Source organism: Giraffa tippelskirchi, chromosome 7, assembly GCF_054371585.1.
Source record: "Giraffa tippelskirchi isolate mGirTip1 chromosome 7, T2T-mGirTip1v1.2.pri, whole genome shotgun sequence".
NCBI classification, from domain to species: Eukaryota; Metazoa; Chordata; class Mammalia; order Artiodactyla; family Giraffidae; genus Giraffa; species Giraffa tippelskirchi.
Genome location: NC_137281.1, coordinates 116,022,454 through 116,047,617, shown reverse-complemented (window position 1 = coordinate 116,047,617; position 25,164 = coordinate 116,022,454). Strand labels below are relative to the sequence as shown.

General features: G+C 39.1%; 2 protein-coding genes across 8 annotated transcripts in view; one reads left to right on the top strand and one right to left on the bottom strand.

Moving 5' to 3' along the window:
• Positions 1-20,671, bottom strand: part of RFX7 (regulatory factor X7) — a 142,867-nt gene extending 122,196 nt beyond the window's left edge. For 2 of the 6 annotated variants that reach the window (XM_081510153.1, XM_081510149.1), the window contains exons 1-2: positions 20,564-20,671; positions 19,054-19,216 (exon numbers count right to left, since the gene is read on the bottom strand). Coding sequence is in view for 3 of the 6 variants with exons in the window: in XM_081510149.1 (XP_081366275.1) it covers positions 19,054-19,214 (161 nt within the window). In the remaining 3 variants the exon portion in view is untranslated. Of the gene's footprint in view, positions 1-19,053; positions 19,805-20,563 lie in introns of those variants that run through there. The other 4 variants (XM_081510152.1, XM_081510147.1, XM_081510148.1 and 1 more) reach the window with 3 other exon arrangements.
• TEX9 (testis expressed 9) overlaps positions 19,892-25,164 on the top strand; it is a 201,717-nt gene continuing 196,444 nt past the window's right edge. For both annotated transcript variants that reach the window (XM_081510211.1, XM_081510217.1), the window contains exon 1: positions 19,892-20,201. The gene's annotated coding sequence lies outside the window, so the exon portion shown is untranslated. The remainder of the gene's footprint in view (positions 20,202-25,164) is intronic.

The window sequence follows — 25,164 nt, the reverse complement described above, 5'->3', positions numbered from 1 at the left end:
TCCTGTCTCCTTTCTATTAAGAGCACTTAATACTTCCTCACAATAAAACATAATATAATATACATACACACACATATATGTGTATATGTATACATGTATATATTTTTATGTATATACTACCACACCGAGGAAAAAGAGAATATGTTGGTGAGTTTCAGAAAAATATTTCATGCTTCATGCTGAAAGACACCAACTTGAGATTATACAAACCAATCTGAATTCTGATAAAATGATTTAATTTTGGTAATGCTGTCTATATTAACACTAAATTAGACATTCAAAAAGGTCATCTCTAAACAGAAATTTAAAATGAGTTAATACTTTCATACTGCTGAAAATGGTTTATCAAGAAAACAAGATTTTTAATAGGAAAAATATTAAATTTGCCATTTTTATTTACAACTTCTACACTTAGTAATTTATAACTTAAAATATGACATGAGAGGTAGAGAGTGGAAGGTGGGAGGAGGAAGAGGAGGAAAACTGCACCAGACCTCTGACTGAAATCTAAAAGAAGTTCAGGGCATAGCTGTTGAGTTAGCTCCTATATAATGCATGCATTCACTGTACTCGGGAAATATTTCTGAGAGATACAGTCCCTGGCTTCATGGTGCTAATATTCTAACAAAGGAAACTATAAAGTTATTTGATCATTTTACTACAACTGTAATGTCTGGTAACTAGAATTAGAACCTAAGAGGAGAGTGATTATGGACCTGATTTACCTTAAATATTCAGGAAAATTATTTCCTTCTGGAGTTACTGAGTTGAGTTCTGAATGATAAGTAGAAATTTACCAAGCAGGTATTAGTGTTAGGAAAGCAGTGGAGCAGTGAGCTTTTAAAACATCAGTAGGGTCATGTCACCCCTCTGCTAAGAGCCTTCTATCTCACTCAGAGGAAAAGCCTAAGTCTTAGTGCTTACTTGGCCTGCAAGGCCCCACACAAATCTGCACCCCCTCGATCTCTGACCTCACTTGCACTCTGAGGCACTGTCAACACTTGCCTGCTTGGGGTGGCCTTCTCACAACTTACGTGTCTGCTGTTCCCTCAGCCTGGAAAACTTCCTTCAAATATGGTTCCTTCTATTACAGTACAGTAATTCAGTAATTAGAATCAGGAAGTAATCCAAATTCTCTGTGTAAACTGATTACGTGTTAAACTGAAAAGCTCTTTAAATTTTATTGTGGTTAAAAAATAACAGGCAACATATATTGAGTAGTTACCATGTGCCAGATTCCATACTCAGTGTTTCACATGAATTATCTTATTTAATCTTCACTACAATACTAGCAGGTAAACACTATTACTGTTTTCATTTTACTGATTAAGGAAAAAACTTCAAAAGGTTATGTGACTTAAGTGGCAAACCAAGGCAACTAGTTTCAGAATATCATATAATGATTTATACCACTGCACTAGACTGCCTCTTTGTGATTCTGATTATTTTTACTTTAAAACTGTTAAATATGTAAGATTTTAAAGGTAAAACTTATTCTATTTTGTAAGTTTTTATGCTAACCATCTTAAAGAGAAAATTAATTTAGGATACTACAATTACCTCATTTATTCAAAAATATGTTAAAGAAAAAAGTGACAACTGACACACTGTGCTTTATAATTACAAATACATCAAACAGTGATGTCCTAATGTGTGCCATAACAAGACCCACACAAGTATTTACCAGTTATGATGAAGCTCAAAGCAATACTTACACAAATACCTAAAGTAATGAAAGACTGGTCCAGAGAGGATGAAGACAAGCAAAGAGTGCAGAGAAAAAGAGTAGAGACAAATGCAACTTCATCTCTGAGTTTTTAGAAACCCATGTCCTACTGTTAAGTATCTATCAACATATAAAACAAAAACACTACCTCAAACGCCCCTACTGCCTTTGACCCTTCAGAATTATAATTAGAGAAACAATCTTTCCACTTCTAGTCAATACAGTTCATTTGTCAGTTGCTTAAAAAAATTAAAACATTTAAAATTAGATCATGGTGATTGAAAACTCTACAAATATACTAAACCCCACTGAATTGTATGCTTAAAACAGATGAACTTAACAGTATGCAAATTATCTCATTAAAGCTATTTTAAAATCAGAATAAAATCAGAATCTACACAAGAAATGCTCAATAATTACTTTATTATAAAATTAACTTTAAATGGAGAATATTACATAGTTTATAGATAAAACTGGGCACAAAACAAGGCTACTCTCCCTTGAGCTCTACCACTTAAATTGCTCACCTTTTGCTTGTAACTTTTATAGCAAAGTTTCTTGAATTTAGTGTTACAACATATTCCTGAGATGTTTTACAAGTAATTGGTTACTAAAGGATAACGTACCAAAGTCTAAGAACGATAATACTTGTAGACAATATAGAGTGGGGGCTTTTTTTTTAATCTACTCTGACAGCTTCTGTCTTTTAATTGGTGTATTTAGAATATTCACATTTAAAGTGACTGATACAGTTGAATTAATATGCACCATATTTGTAACTGTTTACCATTCATTACCCTTTTCTTTTTTCTTTTTCTTTTTTGGTCTTCGCCACTTTCTCCCTTCTTTGGTTCTTCTTTCGAGTATTTTACACGATTCTATTTTCTCTACTCTCTTGGTGTATCAATTATACCTCCTTTGTAAATCTATTTACTGGCTACCCCAGGTAACTTTTATGACTACTCTGATTTCACTGCCAAGCACCACTATACCACTTGGCAGTTAGCGCAAGTACATTCTAAGAGGATTCCCTGTTCCTCCCTTCTGTCCCTTACAACATTATGGTCATTCATTACACTTATCCACAGCTATAATCACCAATCACATTATTCTGAACTATTAGCCATTAAATCAATTAAGGAAAAATAAAAGATTTTATTTAAACTTAATTTATTACTTCTCATTCTTCCTATCTTTATGCAGACCTGAGTGTCTGGTCTGTATCATGTTCCTTCTCCTTCAAAGACTTCTTTTAACATTTCTTGCAAAGCAGATCCTCTCATTTTCGATGGGCTGAGAAAGCCTTTATTTCTCCTTTACTTTTGAAGGATAATTTCACTGGATACAGAATTCCAATTTTCTTCTTTCAATACTAAATATTTTACTCTACTCTCTTGGTTGCTTGCTTGTTTATTTGGCTTCTGAAGAGAAGTCTGATGTAATGATGCAATTCTTACTGTTGTTCCTCTGTAGGTAAGGTGGTTATTTTCCTCTGACTTCTTTCAAGATGTCCTCTTTGTATTTAATTTTCTGCAGTTTGAACATAATATGCTTAGGTGTAGATATTAGGTGTGGGGCTTCCCCGATAGCTCAGTTGGTAAAGAATCCACCTGCAATGCAGGAGACCCTGGTTCGATTTCTGGGTTGGGAAGATCTGCTGGAGAAGGGATAGGCTACCCAATCCAGTATTCTTGGGCTTCCCTTGTGGCTCAGCTGGTAAAGAATCCGCCTACAACGTGGAAGACCTGGGTTCGATCCCTGAGTTGGGAAAAACCCCTGGAGAAGGGAACGGCTATCCACTCCAGTATTCTGGTCTGGAGAATTCCATGGAGGGTACAGTCCACGGGGTCACAGAAGAGGTGGACACAACTTAGCGACTAAACAACAAAGCCTCAGGTGGTTAGCTCTGGTAAAAGCTTCCCTTGAGGCAGATCTTGTCAAAGAGAACAGAGAGCTCTGGATATACTTCAAAATAGCTACTTTTCTCCTTCTTTTATTCTTGTTGTGACAACAGGAATGAAGACTTTCAAACTCTTTATGTGTTAGACCAGAAACCAAAAGTCGACAGACTTTATCATCATCACTGGGAGCTGAGGTAAGAGTATAACTGAAACATAACTCTCATTAGCATTCTATTATTATTTGCATATAATCCTGGTTTTACCCAAGGTAGAATTGTAAGACAATTAATACCTGACTACTGTCCATTCTTTGTCAATGTAAGACAGTGAAGATTGAAAACAGTTATCTATATTCCTTGCACAGTTTTCTCAGGTAGCAGTGATATATAGGGTCTGCAAACTACTGCCCAAGGGCCAAATCCTGCCAGCAGTGAGATAAATTTGGCCATACCCATTTATTTATATATTGTTGATGGCACTTTCCTAATATAGTGGCAGGGTAATGTAGTTGCAACAGAGACTCTATGTAGTACAAAGTAAAAAATATTTACTATTTGGCCCTTGGGAGCAAAACCTCGCTGACTCCTGGATTATACATCTCATATTTTCTTGCACATGTGGTCCCTGGCATTGTGTCTGTGGGTGTTTGTGTGTCTTTTAATTGTCAACCAGGGCTGAGTACGATGATGACTAAGCACTATCTGTTTCATTTTTATTCATCAATTCATCACTGAAACTAAAGATTTCGACTTAGTGGCAATCTTTTGCAACACAGAGTAAACGATGCTATAGCAGAATTATATTCAAATATTATGAAAATTAAAATAAAGGAGCTACTAACTCTTCCTGAGGTACTCAAGAATTGAGAATACTAAAGCTCTGCCACAGAGAAGACTTGGGCTTAATATTTTATTAGAAGATATCCCCTGTAAGCCAGCGGCTCTCTAACCTCAGTATCTATCACCTGAAAGGTTACTAAGACAGATTGCTGGTCATACCCCCAGATTTTCCGTTACAGTAAATCTGAGGTAGAGTCCCCAGATTTACAGCTCTATCAAGTTCCCAAGTGATGCTAGCATGACCACAATTTGACAATCACTGTTCTAACACATCAAGTTCAATTCAGTCACTCGGTTGTATCCGACTCTTTGCAACCCCATGGACTGCAGCACACCAGGCTTCCCTGTCTATCACCAACTACCTGAGCTTGCTTAAACTCATGTCCATAGAGTCGGTGATGTCATCCAACCATCTCATCCTCTGTCGACCCCTTCTTCTCCTGCCTTCAATCTTTCCCAGATTCAGGGTCTTTTCCAATGAGTCAGTTCTTTGCACCAGGTAGCCAAAGTATTGGAGTTTCAGCTTCAGCATCAGTCCTTCCAATGACTATTCAGGACTGATTTCCTTTAGGATAGACTGGTTTGATCTGGCAGTCTAAGGGACTCTCAAGAGTCTTCAACGCTACAGTTCAAAAGCATCAAGTCTTTGGCACTCAGCTTTCTTTAGAGTCCAACTCTCACATCCATACATGACTACTGGAAAAACCATAGCTTTGACTAGACAAATCTTTGTCCCCAAAGTAATGTCTCTGCTTTTTAATATGCTGTCTAGGTTGGTTATAGCTTTTCCTCCAAAGAGCAAGCATCTTTTAATTTCATGGCTGCAGTCTCCATCTTCAGTGCTTTTGGAGCCCAAGAAAATAGTCTGTCACTGTTTCGTTTCCTCACCTATTTTCCATGAAGTGATGGGACCGGATGCCATGATCTTTGTTTTTTGAATGTTGAGTTTTAAGCCAGCTCTTTCACTCTCTTCTTTCACTTTCATCAAGATGCTCTTTACTTCCTCTTTGCTTTCTGCCATAAGGGTGGTGTCATCTTCATATCTGAGGTTATTAATATTTTTCCTGGCAATCCTGATTCCAGCTTGTGCTTCATCCAGCCCAGCATCTCTCATGATGTACTCTGCACATAAGTTAAATAAGCAGGGTGACAATATACAGCCTTGATGTACTCCTTTCCCAATATGGAACCAGTGTGTTGTTTCATGTCTGGTTCTAACTGTGGCTTTGTGACCTGCCTACAGGTTTCTCAAAGGCAGGTCAGGTGGCCTGGTATTCCCATCTCTTTAAGAATTTTCCACAATTTGTTGTGATCCACACAGTCAAAGGCTTTGGTGTAGTCAATAAAGCAGATATTTTTCTGGAACTCTCTTGCTTTTTCTATGATCCAACGGATGTTGGCAATTTGATCTCTGGTTCCTCTGCCTTTTCTAAATCCAACGTGAACATCTGGAAGTTCTTGGTTCATGTACTGTTGAAGTCTCGCTTGGAGAATTTTGATCATTACTTTGCTAGTGTGTGAAAGTGAAATTGCTCGGTTGTGTCCGACTCTTTGCGACCCCATGGTAGCGCAATTGTGTGGTAGTTTGTACATTTTTTGGTGTTGCCTTCCTTTGGGATTGGGATGAACACTGACTTTTTCCAGTCCTGTGGCCACTGCTGTTTTCCAAATTTGCTGGCATATTGAGTGCAGCACTTTCACAGCATCATCTTTGAGGATTTGAAATAGCTCAACTGGAATTCCATCACCTCTACTAGCTTTGTTCGTAGTGATGCTTTCTAAGGCCCACTTGACTTCACAATCCAAGATGTCTGGCTCTAGGTGAGTAATCACACCATCACGGTTACCTGGGTCATGAAGATCTTTTTTGTATAGTTCTTCTGCGTATTCTTGCCACCTCTTCTTAATAACTTCTGCTTCTGTTAGGTCCATACCATTTCTCTCCTTTATTGTGCCCATCTTAGCATGAAATGTTCCCTTGGTATCTCTAATTTTCTTGAAGAGATCTCCAGTCTTTCCCATTGTATTGTTTTATTCTTTGCATTGACAACTTTGGAAGGCTTTCTTGTCTCTCCTTGCTGTTCTTTGGAACTCTGCATTCAGATGCGTGTATCTTTCCTTTTCTCCTTTGTCTTTTGCCTCTCTTCTCTTCTCAGCTCAACAAACCAAGTAACATCACATAAATGCAGTTTTAAAGCTTAAGGGGTCTTTTACAGATAAACTAGTTGCTGTACCTCTCTGAAAGAATATCAGACCAAATAAACAAAAAAGGCTCTATGTCAGATAAATAGGCTCAGCAGAGTAGCCTGTTTATGAATTGCAAACATTTCAGGTCCTCAGAATTATTTTCCTATTTTAGTCATTCCCTCCTTAATTCCCAGTTAAATCCACCTCCCTCAGTTACTTGCCTTCACTCACAGGTTTCCTTTGCTGTCTTCAGGTTTTAGCTATGACTCAGCAAGTTACTTTAGCTTTGGGTCTTGGCTCCTAGAATAAGATGGTCAAATCTTTCACTAGGACCAAACTTCAAAGAAGCTATCTCCAGGGAGATAACTTTAATGTTAAGGGAGTCTTCAAAAGTCCAAGTTGACTTTTTGAGAACTAAGCTGGGACACAGCTGATCAGTCCAGAAAACCCTAACTAAATGCAGCTGACCTCTGAACAATGCAGAGGTAGGCAAGGATGCCTATCCTCCTGCAATCAAAAACCTCAGTAAAACTTTACATAGTCACCCTAAGTATCTGTGCTTCTATATCCACAGATTCAAGCAACCATGGGGTGTAGTACCATATCATGTATTCATTGAAAAATTTCCGCATAAACATAGACCTGCCCAGTTCATACCCAAGTTGTTCAAGGGTCAATTCTACTACTGTACACTGATTCATGAAAGGCTACTTAACTATGTAGTAGTTACCTGCTCGGTATTTTCTGTTAAGTAATTTTATTTATTTATTTTTGGCAGTGCTGTCTTCAATGCTGCTCAGGCTTTTCTTCAGTTGTGGTGAGCAGAAGCTACTCTCTAGCTGCTGTGCATGGGCTTCTCATTGAGGTGTCTTCTCTTGTTGCAGAGCATGGGCTCCAGGGTATGAGGGCTTCAGCAGTTGTGGCTCCCGGGCTCTAGAGTACAGGATCAACAGTTGTGCTGAATGTGGCTTAGTTGCTCCACGGCATGTAGGATCTTCCTGGACCAGGGATTGAACTTGTGTCTCCTGCACTGGCAGGAGGATTCTTTACCGCTGAGTCACCAGGGAAATTCTGCTAGCATTTTTTAAATGAGATCCTTATATGAGTATATCTCACTTGGGATATATATTTTTTAAAATCTAAATATAGTAAAAAATGCTTGTCCAGTAGAACTGAAACTCAAAATATATGATTTTTTCCAGTTTCATCAATATAATTTTAAAAAAACAACTGATATAATGCCTCTATTATATAAAATGCCGCATGAGTTTAGTAACTTGTTTGGGGTGAAAATTAAGACATTAAATATATCAAATACAGAAACATTAATATGTAGAAAAAAACAAATTATCTCTATAGTAAACAAAATGGTATGCAACAGTACCTACTGTCACATGAGAAATAAAAAGATGCAAAAGATGTTGTCCTTAGCTTCAAAGAACATGTTCTTTATTAAAACAGCATAGGTGGGACTCCCTTGGTGGTCTCGTGGTTAAGAATTCACCATCCAATGCAGGGCGATGTGGGTTCAAACCCTGGTCTGGGAGCTAAGAGTCCACACGCTACAGGGCAACTAAGCCTGCACACTGCAACAAGAGAAACGCACACATCACAGCTAGAGAAAGCCCACACAAGGCAAGGCGACCTATAATACTAATAACAGTAATAAATGGCATAGGAAAATAATAATAATAATAAACAGCATAGGAAAAAATTAACACTGATTGCTAAATTGTACAGACCTCAATATATGATATGAGGTCAAGAAAAAGCATACGTGGACTAGAGTAAAGAATGATGAATAGTACAATGACTTGAGATACGACTTCAAGCTAGTTGAAATGTGATTAAGCAGGATTTGGACACAGGGGAGTAGAGATTCTAGAAAAGATACAAAGCAGAACCACAAGATATAAGGCAGATAGAAAAGTGCCTCCTGCACTGAAGTGGATCAAATGCTTGTGAACAGTAAGGAACAGTGTTGGATGGATTGTACAGGGCTAGATTACACAGGCTTTTGTTTTTTCTTTAACACTTATTTATTGGGCTGAATTGAGCCTTAGTTGCGGCACATGCGATCTCTCTTGCAGCGTGCCGGCTTCTCACTAATTGTGGTACTCAGGCTCAGTAGTTGAAGCGCATGGACTTAGTTGCCCCAAGGCATGTGGGATGTTAGTTCCTTGACCAGGGATCAAACCTACGTCCCCTGCAATGGAAGGTGGATTCTAAACCACTGGACCACCAGAGAAGTCCCTACATAGGCCTTTGAAACCTGACACTCAGACTTGATACAGCAGGCAAGATGAAATTACTATAGGTTTTAGAAGGGGACTACATAAAAAAAGATGTTTCAGAAGACTTCCTTTGGCAGCAATATACAACATACTTGAGTGGGGGGAAAGGCTAGGGGCAGAGAACAGCTATTTTGCTGCTGTAATAATCCAGGAATGAGATGGTAAAGCACTTTGCTATGGTCCTGGCAGTAGAAATAGGAAGATAGGGAAAAACTTAAGTGACAAGGCAAACTTGGCAACATGTTAAAATTCTGGGTAAGGGATAAGAGAGCAAAATCAAATATGAAACCAACACTGCTAGCCTGGCAGAATGAAGGAACAGTGATATCTACTACCAAAGGACTAGAGTAACTGGAAAGGAAAGCAAATTGAAGTGGCAAGGCATCATAGCACAGAAGAAGGGTCAGCGTGAAAAGGCCAAGTTTAAGATGACATTGGTGGCAACCTGTACTCTGGCAATCTGTACATCTGAGTAGATGTGGTTAGAGCTGCTGGTCAACCTATTTCTTGACTTTACCAAAGACATAAAAAGAAAAAAAGAATGCATGGCTGAGAAATAAGTGTTTGGATATTCATAATTAAAAAGCATCTAGAGGAAAGACACAGAAAAGATACAGTATTAATCAGAAGAAGTAATGTCCCCAAATCAGAGATCCTACATCCTTGCTCATGGAATCCCTAATGCCTGGCCTCTGACTAGCTGATCCAAAGGTGACTCTCAAAAATGAACGAATGACAATTTTCCAAGTATGAAGGAATCTTAATAAGAAGATAAAAAGCTAGAGACAAAATGAAAAATAAAGACTCAGAAAAAGGTCACTGAATTGGCAAGGAGAGCAGGAAGTCAGATTGCAGGAATTAAAAAGGGTAAGACAGAGAAAAGATCTGAAGGAAAGATAGCAAGAGGCAACAGCAGGGTAGACAAAGGGCATTATTTTATTTGTTTGGATATTTTTTCAAACTAAAAATACTTGCTCATTTTTAAAAATTTGGAAAAAATAACAAAGCAGAGGGGGGGGAAAATCACACAATGTTCCACCACCTAAATGCAGGCACAGTTAACGCATTTAAAATATATGTTCAAACTTAATCCACCAAAAATCTGAGTGGACTTGCAAATCATACAATGGAATATCTAAGAGACTGGAGGAAGGTAAAGGGATAAGGAAATAGTAAGACTGGCTAGCAATGATTACTATATTTCTCAAATCCTTTGTTAATGGTCAGAAAATCAGTACTTTTCTGCTATATTTGTGTTCATCATTGCAAGTAAAGATTTCTGAATATTTGTTAATAGTTTATGTTATTCCTTCTTTAAAATGAGCATTTACAGTCTTCATTTACCTAACGACTTTTTTCTTACAACTATGAATGAGCTCCTTAGGTTTTTCAGAGATCAACTGTTTGGTTTACTGCAAAACCTCCAAGGTTGCTTGCTGCTGACTTAAGGAAGTCCTAACCATGTATAAAGTCATAGAAAAAGCAGCCTGTGGAAAAGAACAGTTTGATGATGCTGATAGAAAAGGGATATGTATTAAAAAATCATTTCCTAAATACATGGACACACATGAATCCAAAGGGGGAAGCAAACTGCCTCCAATAATAGAAAGGTACATAAATATAGGTGCCAAGATATAGGAACCAAGATATGGGCTGAATGAGATACATGAGGGACCCCACATTAAATATTCTAATCCTCTTCATGAAGTGGCATCATTCACTGAGTCAATTCAGGGTACACAGTTCCTTGCCAAGACTGCTATCAGAACAGTTCTGGTCCTCTGGCCCAGCTTCACCCACCTTCATCCTTTTCTATTATTACTTTATATTATTGCTTCTACCTTTGCGCATTACAATTTAGATGAGGGGATTGTGACGGGTGAAAAACCCACTCTTCAATCAAGCAAATTTTGTCCTAAGCTATTCTCCTCTAATTAGTCTCATTACTGGCAAGGCTTACTATCATCAACAATTAATTCCTGATAGTGGGAATAAAGATCTCCCAGTAAGCAAACTGTTAAATGTATTTAGATCAAAAGCCCATCCTTTGATATTTTGTTAAGGCCATGATCCTGCATTTTGCCAATAAAACTATTATGTCCTCACTGAATCTCTCATTCATCTAAATTCTGTATTTGTTTATACCATCGATTACATCATCACTCCATTCACAAAATCTAACCTTTCTTAAATTCAATTCTGTTGCATACGACTACACACAGAGGGTGAATGTGAGGCAGAGCTAGTGTCTTACTGCTTTTTAATCTTCCTAGGCCTGTATGTGGGCTTCTGCCTGGTGACTTAGACAGTAAAGAATCTGCCTGCTATACAGCAGACCCAGGTTCAATCCCTAGGTCAGGAAGATCCCCTGGAGAAAGGTATGGCAACCCACTCCAGTATTCTTGCCTGGAGAATCCATGGACAGAACAGCCTGCTGGGCTACCATCCATGGGGTCGCAAAGAGTTGGACACAACTGAGCGACTAACACTTACTTACTTATGCCAGTATGTACTAGACATTAAAATAAATGGGCATTGAATTGATTATGTAAACATAGGAAAGGTGTTGATTTTCTCATTTTTTTGAAACTCGTGTGTACAGAATTTGCCCAAACAATGCTTGCTAATATCTTCTGCTTTAGAAAAAGGGATCATGCATTTAATAATCTGACAGTTAATTTTTTGATCATAGATTGCTTTTACACAAATCCAAATTAATAAATCTAATGAATACAATCACAGTAAGGAAGTATTCACTTACATTTAACTGAAGCACCTTGTTCTAATACATTTCCCAACCTCCCAGAAGCACCAGCTTTGTTGCAAGCAAGATATCACTGAAGTGACATTTTTATCCAATTACATTTTTAAAATATTATGTATATTGCAAAACAACAGCAAGTTCTTGGCTATTCCATATACAAATAGTATTTTACTGTCACACTGTAAATTACTTATTATGCAGTGGTTGCTCTGTTCCAGGTATATCCAGTCTCTGAATTCCTATAAACTTTACATATTGGAAAATGAGAATATTTCATTTAAATTCAGTAAAACTTCACTAAAATGGATTTATCTCAGGTAAGGCCAGTCTAAATTAATGAAAAAAATTAACTTATACACCTTAGATCATTGTTCCTCAGGAGCTGGGAGAAGTTCCATGGAAGCAGTGGCACATGAGTTGGATCTTAAAGTTAAAACGCATCATCAGAAAAACAAAATGGGTTTTGTAATAGGAAGCAGGTGAAAAAACCTGCACAGACCTAAGCAGAGAAACAAGACAATAAAAGCAAAGATAAGGGTTATGGGTAACACAAACTGAAGTAGCCACTTAATACAGTAATTCCCTGTTCCCATCTTGAAGCTACCTGGCAGCTTTAAAAGATGATCAAACTAGGCAAGTCATAGAAAAATAAAAGGACAAGAAAAGAATGAAAAACACAAACCCAAGTGCTCTCCATGCTCGGCTTGTATATTAAAATCAGACATCAAAGCTGGCAACCCTCCCATAAAGCTCTAGGGACCACCCTCCAAGATAACCAATAGTTCTGATGCTTTACCTATAATCGAGCTCAAATTCTAAAAATCACAGATTTCAGAAAGAAAAGGGGTGGTAATTATAGGCATATGTACCATCACTTCCTATTCCCATGCCCTTGGTAAGCATCATTCATCAATCAGACTTGTAGCATTTGCAAGTTCAAGTCAATTTGAATCTTGTGTCTCAATGAGGGTAAAGGTATCTTTTGCTACCTGAACCCTTCCTATTCAAATCCAGACCAGGAATGGGTGGGTATTTTTTTTTCAAGATAAAGCTATTTGGAGGAGATAGTATTTCACAGCATATGGACTTTTGATTCCCCAAATTCCAAAACATAAGAGAATGGAATCTGTCACTCTGACCTCTCACTCTCTGAATCAAGAAACCAAAAAGTGTGCAAATAGCAAGGAATATATTTGGACGTTTTCTGTTTGTTCTAAGATATAAAACCTCACCTCCCACACATTCTTGTAATATATATAGGAGCTCCTGTAATAGATGCCTGATAGAGGTGCATAATTAGGCAAACCTCATTGTTTTCTATTTCCTCTTACAAATAGGAAGTATACAGTCCCTGAAACAGAAAAAAGTAAATGCCTCAAGAAAGAGAAATTAAATCATGTTTTAAAGCTTGTATTCATGTAGGATAAGGTTAAGTGTTAACTATCTTAATCTCAGAGTCAGCAATCAAGTGCATTAGGGCTTATTGTTCCTTGTTTAATATTCTGCCCATTACAGGAAGTATCTTCCTCCTATTGGTCCATACTGCTCATCTTTGACCTGAACTCTTAGAACTCTCAAGAAAGCAGAAGAGAAAGCAACTAAAAAGACCAAATGCAGAGAGACTGATGGAAAAGGAGGTACTAGACAAAGTGGTCTAGTTTGGTCAGAGTATCTTATTGTCTTGTACTTTATAGTACTTATAAAGAATAGTCGGTCACAACTATGAATTAGAATGTCTACCCTTGATGAATAAAGCTGTGAAGGCAATAAAGCTCAACACTCAACTATTCTGAAGCGAATACACAGCTTTCTTATTTACATAACCAAATTTACAATATAACACTCACCACTGCCTTAAGATATTACTACAGGAAAAAAAGTTCCTATGAGGTGCTTGTAAATATTGAGCACCTCTTTATAAAAAACAATCACACAAACAACCTCCTAGCGCAATCTCTTAACCAACTAGTAAACTCCCCAACAACAGGGAGTACTACATAGTCTTACATATTTTTGCATAATCAACAACAGCTCTTAGAATACTTTAAATGTAATACATGCTCAATAAATATTTGCAGACTGAATCTCACGTAAGAGAAGTCTTGCACAAGGTAACAAGTGAATTACACCTTCAGGTAGTCCTCATGGGCTAGCACCCCAGGAAACACCAGCAAAACCTAGTAATTTGTCCAATAAAAATGTAATGCTTACTGCTGATTAAATGTTAATTAAATGTTAGTCTTTCTCTGTACTTATGGTATGCTTTATTATTGCTGTCAATATTAATGTTGTAACAGAGTCACAGAAACTTAAGCTAAAGGAACTTGCAAGGTCATCTAGTATAAATTTTGCATTTTATCCACAAGGAAACTAAGGGATCTACTTTTTCCATGCTTTAGCACTTGTCACCTCATTCCCTGGCCCTGAACTGAATAAAAGAGAGGTTTTAGTACACATTATTGCTTAGGTTAACATTACAAGGTTAATATTACAAGTGAATGGGCATTCCTCAAATGCCAGTCTCTAGCATACTACTTTGTATACAGCAGGTACTCAGGTGAGCACTTAACATATTGTTCTTGTTCAAATTTAAGTGAACAACAATGCTCATTTTAATTATTTTCATTTGTATAATTTTAGTGCATAACATTATTTTTCTAATAGAAAAAGTGATTTAACCTAAGTTTTTATTCAAAACATCTTTAACAACAATAAGCTATACTTCTGTCTTTCCTACCACGGTGAAGTTCATTTCCTTTAACAATACCAAAAACTAATAGTGAGATAGAAACCAAATCAGTTCTGCACATTACATCATTCAAGACACCTCTCACTGGGGAGAGCAAATTGGTCAATTATTTATACACACATATATACATTACCTAAGTTAAATAAGGCCGTAAATTTGAGGGGCTTGAAACTGTTTAACTTGCTTTCTGAATAACAGGGGAAGACAATTCCATCGGTTTTAGATTATAGAGGAGAGCAAGGAACTGCCTTCTTTCTGGAACCAGAAACAGTGCTAGGATGCACCATCACAGCTGGCCTCAATATAGACAAGCAAAAAGGACTCTAAATTTTTGGTGTGGGTATGGAAGACAGACTGAACTCAGGGCAGGTAGCATGTCAAACAACTACTCAAAATATTTAAAAGCCAGATGATTTACTACTAGTCAGTCTCTAATTTTAAAGTAAAATGAAAATCCTAGGCTTATGGTTCAAGTAAACTCTAAAGTCATGAGCTTTACAGTAAATGTTTTCCACTGCAGTTGAAGAAACAATAACTATTTCTTAGACAGAGCTAAAAATTGCCTAAACCAGAACCAAGGACAAAACTGAACTACTGAGTTCTTTAACAAGGACAGAAAATAGGACAAATATGGCACTAAGAAGATAACTTACGGATCACCACACTTTGCTGTAAAACTTATGGATTGCCATACTTTGCTTCCTGCAACTAAGAAGTAAGTTGCTCAATTTGGGTTTAAATTCTAAATCTAAAATGTACCACATTCAGACCTCTGTATGATTTACAGGATTAAATAAAGACAAAGAACTATAGCCACAGTACCACTTCTAGGCTCTGATCATGAAATCAGAGAAATCCTACAGCTTCCCTGTCACTCAATTTATCTCCTTCCATAAAGTGAGCAGAGTAACACATCATATAGGATTGCTTTTGGTTTATAGGTCTTACTTGCAAACAGAGATATATAAATAAAAATAATAATGAATAATAAGTAATACTTTTAAGAATTCCTGAATTTGTTGGGTAAATACAGTATTAGAACATTTTCTACAGTGGAACATCAGGCTTTCTTTTGAATTTATAGGTAAAGGTTTGTTATCTATGATACCATCTAATTTCAAATATGTTAATCACTCCCAACTATGCAGGTATGATTATTCTTAAACATAACTAATCACAAACAGGTAGGAGAGATTTCAAACGCAATTTTTCCACAGTAATTTTATTCTATCAGGGTTTTGAGAAAAACTACTTTCTAAAGGGAAAGAAAATCACTTGGGTTTTTTTGGTCTAAATAAACACAAATTAAAAAAAAAAAAAAAAACTATGAAGACACTGGTAGATAAGAGGAAGGAAAAACTTACTTCGGTACTCTTTTTTTAGGTAACCAAAGAGGAGTGCAATGTAAGTTGCACTGAGTAAAGTATGCAGTGAGGTTAGATTGTGGCTTTGTTTTAGGTTGCCAGTATGAGTCTTTATTTAGGGGAAAAAAATACATGTTTCTAGCTTACCTTTTTTAATGAAAAGTTTATAACAGAATTATTTTCTATTATTTACAAAATATAAAAATGATTGTATAGCCTATTCAGTATTAAAACACACCTCTGAAAATAACTCTCCTTTCAAGTGAGCTGTGTAAGGGAAGTGACTTGGATCTCTGTCTATGGAGTGGGAATGAGATCAAGAAAGGTGCATGCTCATTACCTTGGACTTAAGCTGAAGGTGCCCATAAATATATTATACAAATATTACAACACTAACAAGTTAGTAACTTTATTTTGTAGAACTATCTTGAAAAACATGTATTTCCAAATCGTAAGAAATATGGCTCCTGATGTTAAATCATTAACATCGTGATTTCAACTCTGAGTACTTACTATTTTTTCCAAACACTTATTTAATGCTTGAAATAACCATGGACATACTTTTATCTAACAGTATTTTACTTTAATGAACAGAATAGATTAATTATGAACAGATAATAAATAATTCACTGTCCAGCTAAAGGCCTACATCACATACTATGTATCTGTAAAATATGAGGACAAGGTCAGACTTGTTTGTGACATGAAGTCCGATAATTTAGAAGCTATGATCAACCTAAATGCAAAGCTCATTTGATAATTATTAAGTACCACACTTCTGTGTAATGTAATTTTAAATTCTCATTAGTAATGATACCAAAAGCTGATATAGGACACAGTCCAAAACTGATAATCTTTCAGAACATTATCAAGTGATAAAATAATTGGTAAAAAGATACTGTTGCTTCAATAAATGTGAAATGAGGTATCTAAATAACTGCAATCTTATCTATTAAGTCATTTTAATTTTATACATATACACATACACATACTATTTCTTAGGAGGAGATGGGAGTGAAAGGATTTTCACTTTGTAATGTCTTTATTTTATATAGTCATTTAATGAATAACATACATCTAGTGTTGTGGAGGAGTGGCTATGAGGCTATACATAAATATAGCCACTAACACTGTTTATGATCCACGAATGTTTAAAGTTTTAAATATAAATTAATAATTTTGCAAATAGGATTTCTAAAGCTGAAAATTAAATGCTAGTGTGCCAGTACAATTTTAAAATGAAGTTATAAAATTGTACGTTTGGGGATTAAGGTGTTTGTTGTCATTTTGTTTTTTCAGAGTAAGTACCAAAAACTGAAGTACATTGTACTTTAGAAGTTTTCCTCACGTTAAAATCAGCGCAGTTAAGTTGTAATAGATGTGTAAATATAAATTATCAATTAAAGAATAATTAAATCACATGATTTACCAAAAGAGCACTCCACTACATTATTATTCAAACACTTCAGCCTGCTGCCTATACAACTTACTCATACTTTAAAAATATAAGGTGAACGCTCCTTTCTCCTATTGTTCTCACAATAAATCAAATCATATAATTATTAATTCAACTTTCAAAATTTGCCTTCTTAAAATATTTTAATCCTTTAACTTGGATGTCCCTTACCTGAATGTAAAAACCAAAGTGCTCAATTCAGACTTCAGAGATACTGGTTACATTAAGTTAGGGGGAAGAAACCTGGTTTCTGAAAACCTTGATGATAATCAGGATATTGAGTATCTCCTCCTTTAAATTATAGCTCAAAAAAGGGGGTGAGGGCATCCATCGAAGAATAAATCCTTCTCTCTCTCTCATATACACACAATCCTATTTATCTGACCTATTCAAATTGCGACAACATGACTATTGTCAACCCTAAAAAATTCTCTTTTAAAAATATTTAAACTTCATTTAAAAATGAAAACTGAAAGCAAGATACTCAGCTGCCAAATATTGTGCAGTATCAAACTGTTAAAGCCTGCACTGACCTACTTCATATTAGCATCATGACAATATGGATGTGTGCCAAGAAATTAATGAAAATTACTATATAACAAACTTTAATTGTGCATTTAAAAATTGTCACTGTTTTTAAATGTGTAAATATTGTACTACAATGCCAGTTGTTTTATGATACATTTATTTTTAAATTGTAATATAAAAAGTAAGGAGTTTTGGTATTTTAGTAATCATATTCAATGATGAAAATGTAAGATTTCATAAAATTAAAGCTTTTTAAAAACACATTCAATTCTATTTTTAATCATCTATTAAAAGCAGTCTTAGACCAAACTCCAAATAATGCTTTCCATTTTAAAAATAGCACTACACTTTTTATAACATGTCAGTTAATGAAGAATCCTACAAAAATAATGCAAGTTCATGTTTAAAGAACATTTTCAATGGCTCTAACAGAGGATAGACTTAACTCAGTGTATTTAATTATTAAAAGACTGCCACTAGTCTTTCAGAGTTTAATCTAATGTTGAAATATTGTAAATTATTATACAAGAAAGTACAAGAATAGCAAAGGATATTTCATCCAAGGTTTCTAAAAAAAGACACGAAATGGCAACACATTTATTTTAAATTAAAGCATCCTTTACAATTAGAAAATCACTTTACAGTGTAAACTACCACCTTAAAATGTCTCATACTACAGAAACCCTTTCTTCACAATCAATGCAAAAAGATTAAGGTCCCTGGAAGAGAAATTTAATCTCAGAATAAAGAAGGCAAAAACATCCAGAAACAGCGGCTAAGCCAGCTGAAAGAAGAGACACATTAGGTTTTGTGCTGCATATTAATATTCTTATGCACAATGTCTGTTTGGTGAAAATTCACAATACACTGCTTCCTCCCAGTATGACTGCAAAAAGGAGTAAACACATTTCATATTTCTCAGTCCCAAATTCATGCTATCATCATGCAACATGACTTAATTTCGACCCATATTCCTCTTACACGTAAGTGAAAAACACAAATGACTTGTTTATCTGCACTTGCAATTGAGGAGGGGGTAAAAGCATTTTCTGGCTCCGGAGCCCAGGGGCTGATGCAAAGTCCCCACACCTCCAGAGGTCCTATAAATACGCACCCGACTTCGGAGACCCACATTCAATAAATGTATCAGCCTCCTCCTCCGCTCCCCAGCCCGCCGCCCCCCACCCTCTTTGCAGCAGAAATGTGCCTGGGCTTTTCTACCCCAGCGATGGAGGATCCTCTTACCAGATGGAGTTCTTGATCCTGTGTTGCAGCGCGCTGGCCTCTGTCCCTGGCAGCCCGGGCACAAGGGCTGGCAGAGCCACCCCCGAGTTGGGGGCGCTGGGGGGAAGCTGCTGATGGGCATCAGGCTGCTGTGGTGGCGGCTGTTGTTGTTCCTCTGCCATCGCTGCTGGAGGGGTGGGAGGGAGGGAGGGAAGATGGGGGCGCGGGGAAGGGTGAGGGAAGAGACGGGGAGGGGAGGACGAAGGGGGAGAGGAACGGGGAGGGGAAGAGGAGGAGGAGGAGGAAGGAAGCTGGATAAGCTAGGCCTTTACCCCAGGGCTCGAGTGAGTCGCTTTCGCCTGCCGCCTGGGGGACATCACCGGGGAGACCGAGCGGCTCCTTACGGCCGGGGCGCTTCACCGCGGGAGAGGCATGGCGGCTCCCCTCAGCCCCCCGCCGCCGCCGCCGCCTCCTCCCGTCAGCGGCCGGGGCTTGGGGGGGGGATGAGGAGGGGGCGTCTGAAGATGAGGTGGGGTGGGGGCGAGGCTCCCCCAAATCCAAGGAGAGCGGTTGCTCAGGGACCTGACGGCCCGGACTTTCCTTTCTTGCCCGCGGGGCTTTCTACTCCGGGGGGCCCCGCGCTGCGGCTGCAGCCCCAGGCTCGGCTCCACGCCACTCCCCACGCTGCCGCCGTCGCCGCCGCTCGCTCCCGGCCCCGCCGCCGCCGCTGCCCTGCCAGCCCCGGAGGCAGCCCAGTGCGCGCAGCCGCACTGCGGCCCGGCGCAGACGGCAAAACACCTACCGCTCGGCCGCGGGGGGGGCGTGGACCAGTGTGTGCGGGGTACGGGCGCGGACAGGAGGGGGGCTGGGGGGGGCGCCCGAGCGCTGAGGGCGGGCGCGGGCCAGCGGGGCCCGGAACGCGCGCCTCCGGGGCTGAGGAGGCAACTGGCCGAGCTGGTGGAGAGCAGGAAAAACGTGGGGGAGGTGCTGGCGAGAGAAAGAGAACTTGCGTGAGGAGGAGAAACCAAATTTAATATTTGGCGTGGAAATGGGATTTTTTTTTTTTGCATCCTCCAAGCAAGTAAAGTGAAATCAGTCAACATTATCCCCCCTCCCCTCGACAAGTGAGGATTACTTTCTCCTTGGTGAAAAGAACAGAATTGAATCAGGTAAGAGGATAAGCTGACTTTTCAGAAGCCCCCAAAGAAGAACACCCGTTGGAATTAACCACCCTTTAGGTAATTCAGTCTTGAACGGAAATCGCGAGGCAGAAGCTGGGTTGAGTGCTCCTCGGTCGGGCATTCAAAGCCCTCCAAATCTGGCCCCACTTTAGCTATCCAATCATCGCTGCCTCCATCCCCCTGCAAGAACTCTCGGCTCCAATCAGTGAAGTCTCCATGCCATTCTCAACACGCAGCAGACTCATTCTTCCTTCGTGCCTTTGCTCCTGCTGTTCCTCTCACCTCCCTCCCCACCCCACCCCCTTTCCAGGAACGCCCTCCTTCCTCCTCTATACCGCTCTCCAGCCAACCCAGTCTCCAAGGCGCAGCTCAAGTCGCGGCTTGTCAGGGTCCCTGGCAGCCAAGGCCCCTGCCTGCCTCGGAAAGAAACGCGTGTAGTTCTCACAACATGGAGGCTCAAGCTCCATTCACAAGCGCCTTCCTTTTGGATCCAGTTGAACCCCTGAACGTCCTCTCTGCCCCGTCCCCCGCTACTCATCCTTAAGAGCTAGCTTTGCCCACTGAGAGTAAGACTCCCTGCCAGAAACAGGCAGGTCCCCTTTAAGAGCAGAAGAATTGGCTTTTCTAGGTGGGGCTGATCAGGGAGGCCTAAACTGCCTGGTGTAGAAGACTACAGCCAAGGTCTCTGGCACCAGATGCAACAGCTGCTCAGCTCATACTGACCTTTCTCTGGGCCTGTGGGTGTTATGAGCTCTTCAGCTTTAACTTTTCTGACAGTTTCTATCGTGTTTCTACCTGTCAGATTCTCTGGCCACTTTCCTGCAGTGCTTGGACTTTGGGCAGTGAGTCTCTGCCACCTTTTAGACTCCTGGGTGTGAGGAATCTGATTGGCTTGGGTTTCTTGGCCTTTGGAGTTCTCAGTTCCCTGCCTTGGCCTGGAACCGTTTTGCTTTTGCACCACCGTGCCCCCAGGCCTAACTCGCAGAATCCACTCCCAGATTCGCTGATTTCTTACACGTGGTGGGAGCACAGGGACTAGGAAAGAGGAAGGACACCTGTGTGCAAAATAGATCTTTCATGAGGATTCTAGGCCTGTTGGATTCCTTTGCATTGTGAAGCCCATGGCACTGATTCTGTCACACAAACGAGCCCCCTTTTCCATAAGCTAAGGTCACTGTTAGCTTAGCCACTTTTAGAAAATTGTTTATTAATTCATTTTTGCACATGTACCCTTGGGTCCTATGTAAAGGTGTAAAGGCAGGCTTTTTTTTTTTTTCTGTACCAAATTGATAGAAGTGGTGTGCACTAGACAAGCTTTGAGGAATAAAAATAGCTAATGCTAGTAACGAATGCACACTTTCACTGTGCAAGACCTAGCACTTTCCATACATTACCATCTGCAAACTGTATAATGTAGGTACTATTCTCTCAATTTTACAGATGAACCAAAAGCTTAGTGAGGTTAACAGTCTTAAAGTGACCCAAATAGTAAATGAGGGAGCCAGGATTTGAATCCTGAAGTCTCATGCCGAAAAAGAGGTTATATTGAAAGATCCTGGATGCCTATATAAGTTCTATATCCATGGAGAAGATGGAGGAAGTAAAAAGACTTTGGGCAAAGTCGCGAGGTCCCCCAGGTTCTAATTTTTTACCTTGCCGAGAGAGTGGTGGCTCCACGTTGCCACACCCTGGGAGGGGGAGACCCTAGGGAGTGAGAGATTCATCCAAGAAGGGAAATCATCTGAGTCTGCCAAAGTCCTTAAGAAAAGGAAGCTGAGAACCAGGACGCTTTTTTAAAATTTCGCTGCCGGGTGTTACACAGGCTGACTCCCGAGTGCAACTTTTGAGGGTTTTATAGGTTCCATAAAAGAGCATGTCAGCCCACCAGCCACTAGAGGGCACAGCAGAGCTGCATCCTGGGCTGCCCTCTAGCGCCGGTGCTGACGAAAGGGCGTCGTTCAACCTATGGGGCCTTCAAAGACCCACAGGCGGTTGGAAGAGACATCTCCAACTCTTAGGTTCAACAAGCAATGAGAAGGATGGATTGGCAAATAGTATCAGATTGAAGAGATCTTATTGCTAGAACGGACATTCTTGTTGGAAGGCTGTAAATGGTCAGCCCCCACTACTTACTTAAAATCTGGGAGTAGAGTGTGCAGTTTTGTTACCGTTTTCTGACAGGGCAGTGAATATAGTTAGTTATACCAGTAGAAACCTGAAAGAAATCTGATGAAGTTACTCAGAATCGTGAATGAAGACTCAAGCCAAACCCAGACACCTTGAGTAAAGGCAGCAATGTGGCCATGGTGTTTCTGAAATTTGTTTGCCCCCCTCTTGTTATGAAACTGTACTAAGGCCCCTCAGGGACCCAGAATCAATGTGGTTCATTTCCTCAGACCTTCAGTTTGACTCACTGAGAAGTAATGGAAAACATTATAGTAATCATGAATTTTCAATAGAGCATACTAGATTTTGAGCTTCTCTTTCTCAACCCTGAAGATTATAAGTCTGTTCTCCCTGTGAAAGTGTACTCCTGTGGAAAATTTTGAGAAACACTAATGTAGTGGGAAAGAAAGACTCCAATATGGGAGTCAGAAAACCTAAAAATTCAAACCCTCTATTTCCATCTTGGTAAAAATGAAAATCATGACCTACCTCACAGGTTTTGAGAAACATGTTAAGGTGATACCTAAACCAGGGTACTGCTATGCACATAGAAAGATAATCTATAAGGTGGACTGCGAGCACCTCAAAGCCTCATGTTCTATTTATCCTAGTAATCCTGGGACACAATTCCTTACTCCTGGGTGTTAAGTAATTATTTGTTGAATTCAGTAGTTACCTAACCTTAATTTTCTTAGCCCAATACATCATACCATCTTGTTCTCATCTGTCTAAATTTTGTGTCATTTATGAAACGAAATTTCTTATGTGATAAATGTACATACATTTATTATACCCAATACATAACAGCATCAGACACTGAAAATATAAATAAATAGATAGATAGGTAAGACCTGGTCCCAACTTGAAATATTTCACATTCTGGGGAGCAGAGAGACCTATTACTATATATTAGTTACACAAGATGATGAGTATAGTGGAGGAAGGGATCGGTCCTACTCAGGGCAAAAAGAGCTTTTGGAGAAGACCTCTTGGCTAGCATTTGAATGGGGTCTCATTGGGTGAATATAAGTTCAACAGGCAGAGCAATAAGACCAAGGAGCAGCGCAAACACTGGTGTGAAGCCATGAAAAGACACATGGGATGAGTGCATAATGCAGTGTTAGCTTTGTGCTCAGATCCTTAATAGAGTGTATAGGGGAGGAAAAGGAGGGGACGGAGACGCAGCCTATTTTACAAAATGTTATTCTGTGTTATTAGTTACAATTGTTCTGACAAAAGATGAGGCCCAAATAGGCTTCATCATTGGTTAATACTGAATAAGTGCTTAAAGTGTACATTTAATTTCCACAAATTACAGTGATTTACAGATGTGGAAAATGTTCTACCCTCTTTTCCTTCTCTCCTTGAAAACTAAGTCTTCTCTCATCCTCTTTTCCTTTACCATTACTTTCTCTGCCTTCTTTAGTTGCAAACTTTTCCCTCTAGAGCTGAAAGTAGAATATGTAATCATCTACACGTTGTTATTTAAGGGAACAGGAATGGAAGGCTTTCCACCTCCAAAAAAAATCTTTCTCCATGTCAGAAAGTGGTGTAACCACTTTCTTTGGGCTGAGCTGTTGTCTTTCAAAATGCATGGAGTCCTAGAGGAGCTGATCTATTAAGTTCCCATGCTGTAATGTAATTGAGTTTTCAGTCTTTTACTAGCTTTAGAGCAAGGGAGGTGAGGGCAATGGAGACAGACAACAAAAAGGAAGCGAGATTACAAAAGAGAGAGGTTGGAAAGTTCAAAGCCAAGTGCATATTGACAAATTTGGTTAAACTTTCTCCATACTGTGCTTACTGATGTTAGTGTGATGTGAAAATGTGAGTTCTCCTGTCAGAGCACAAATATTCCATTATGTCATTAAAACAATGGTTTGTTAAGGCAAAGTAGCCTAACTATTCATGGCCTTGCCTTGTGGCTCAGATGGTAAAGAATTTGCCTGCAACTCTGGAGACTGGGTTCGATCCCTGGATTGGGAAGTTCTCCTGGAGAAGGGAATGGCAACCCACTCCAATATTCTTGCTTGGAAAATCTCACCAAGGATCCTGGTGGGTACAGTCCATGGGTGGCTATTTAAATACTAGGCAAGGCAACAGGGTGTTAACAACCTAGTTATGTTACCCTATCTGCACAAGTCATTCTGTCAGGTCCCTTTACTTATCTCTAAGGATTATTGAGATAAAGTTCTCCTAATGTACTTGGCTCTTCAAGTGAAAGGTATTATGAAAATGCATACCAGTACCTGGTACTGCTTTGATTTCATTTAGAAATTCTCCATTGTTGTTACCATAGACATGTTTATGTTGTGACCTGAATTTTCTTGATGTGAAAGAAGGTTCAAGTTAATATCATCTGTCTGAATTTTAAAAGAAATGTTTACTTTTACTTGGGGCCAGAAAGGTCCCAAGTAGAAATGTGATATCTTGGAAATTCAGGCCAGCAGCAGCTGTGAACAGAAGCCGGTAAAGTAAAAGCATATTTACCTAACCCTAAAAGTGACAGTGAAAAGACACTGGAGCCAGTCCTTCAACAAGGAGGTCAGCCCTGGTGCAGTTTGAACTGGTGGAGCCTAGTCGGTAATCCACAGACTCATCGTTCTGCGGTTCAAGACACACTTATGTCCTCCTCATATACTAATTATTACACTGAGAAAGATTTTTAAATAATCGGTAAATACAGTATTGTTCTAATCTTCAGGAAGTTCATAATCTAATTGGAACACATATCAGCCCACACATATGTTTAAACACCAAGTGAAAATACAGGGGACAAACAAAAAAA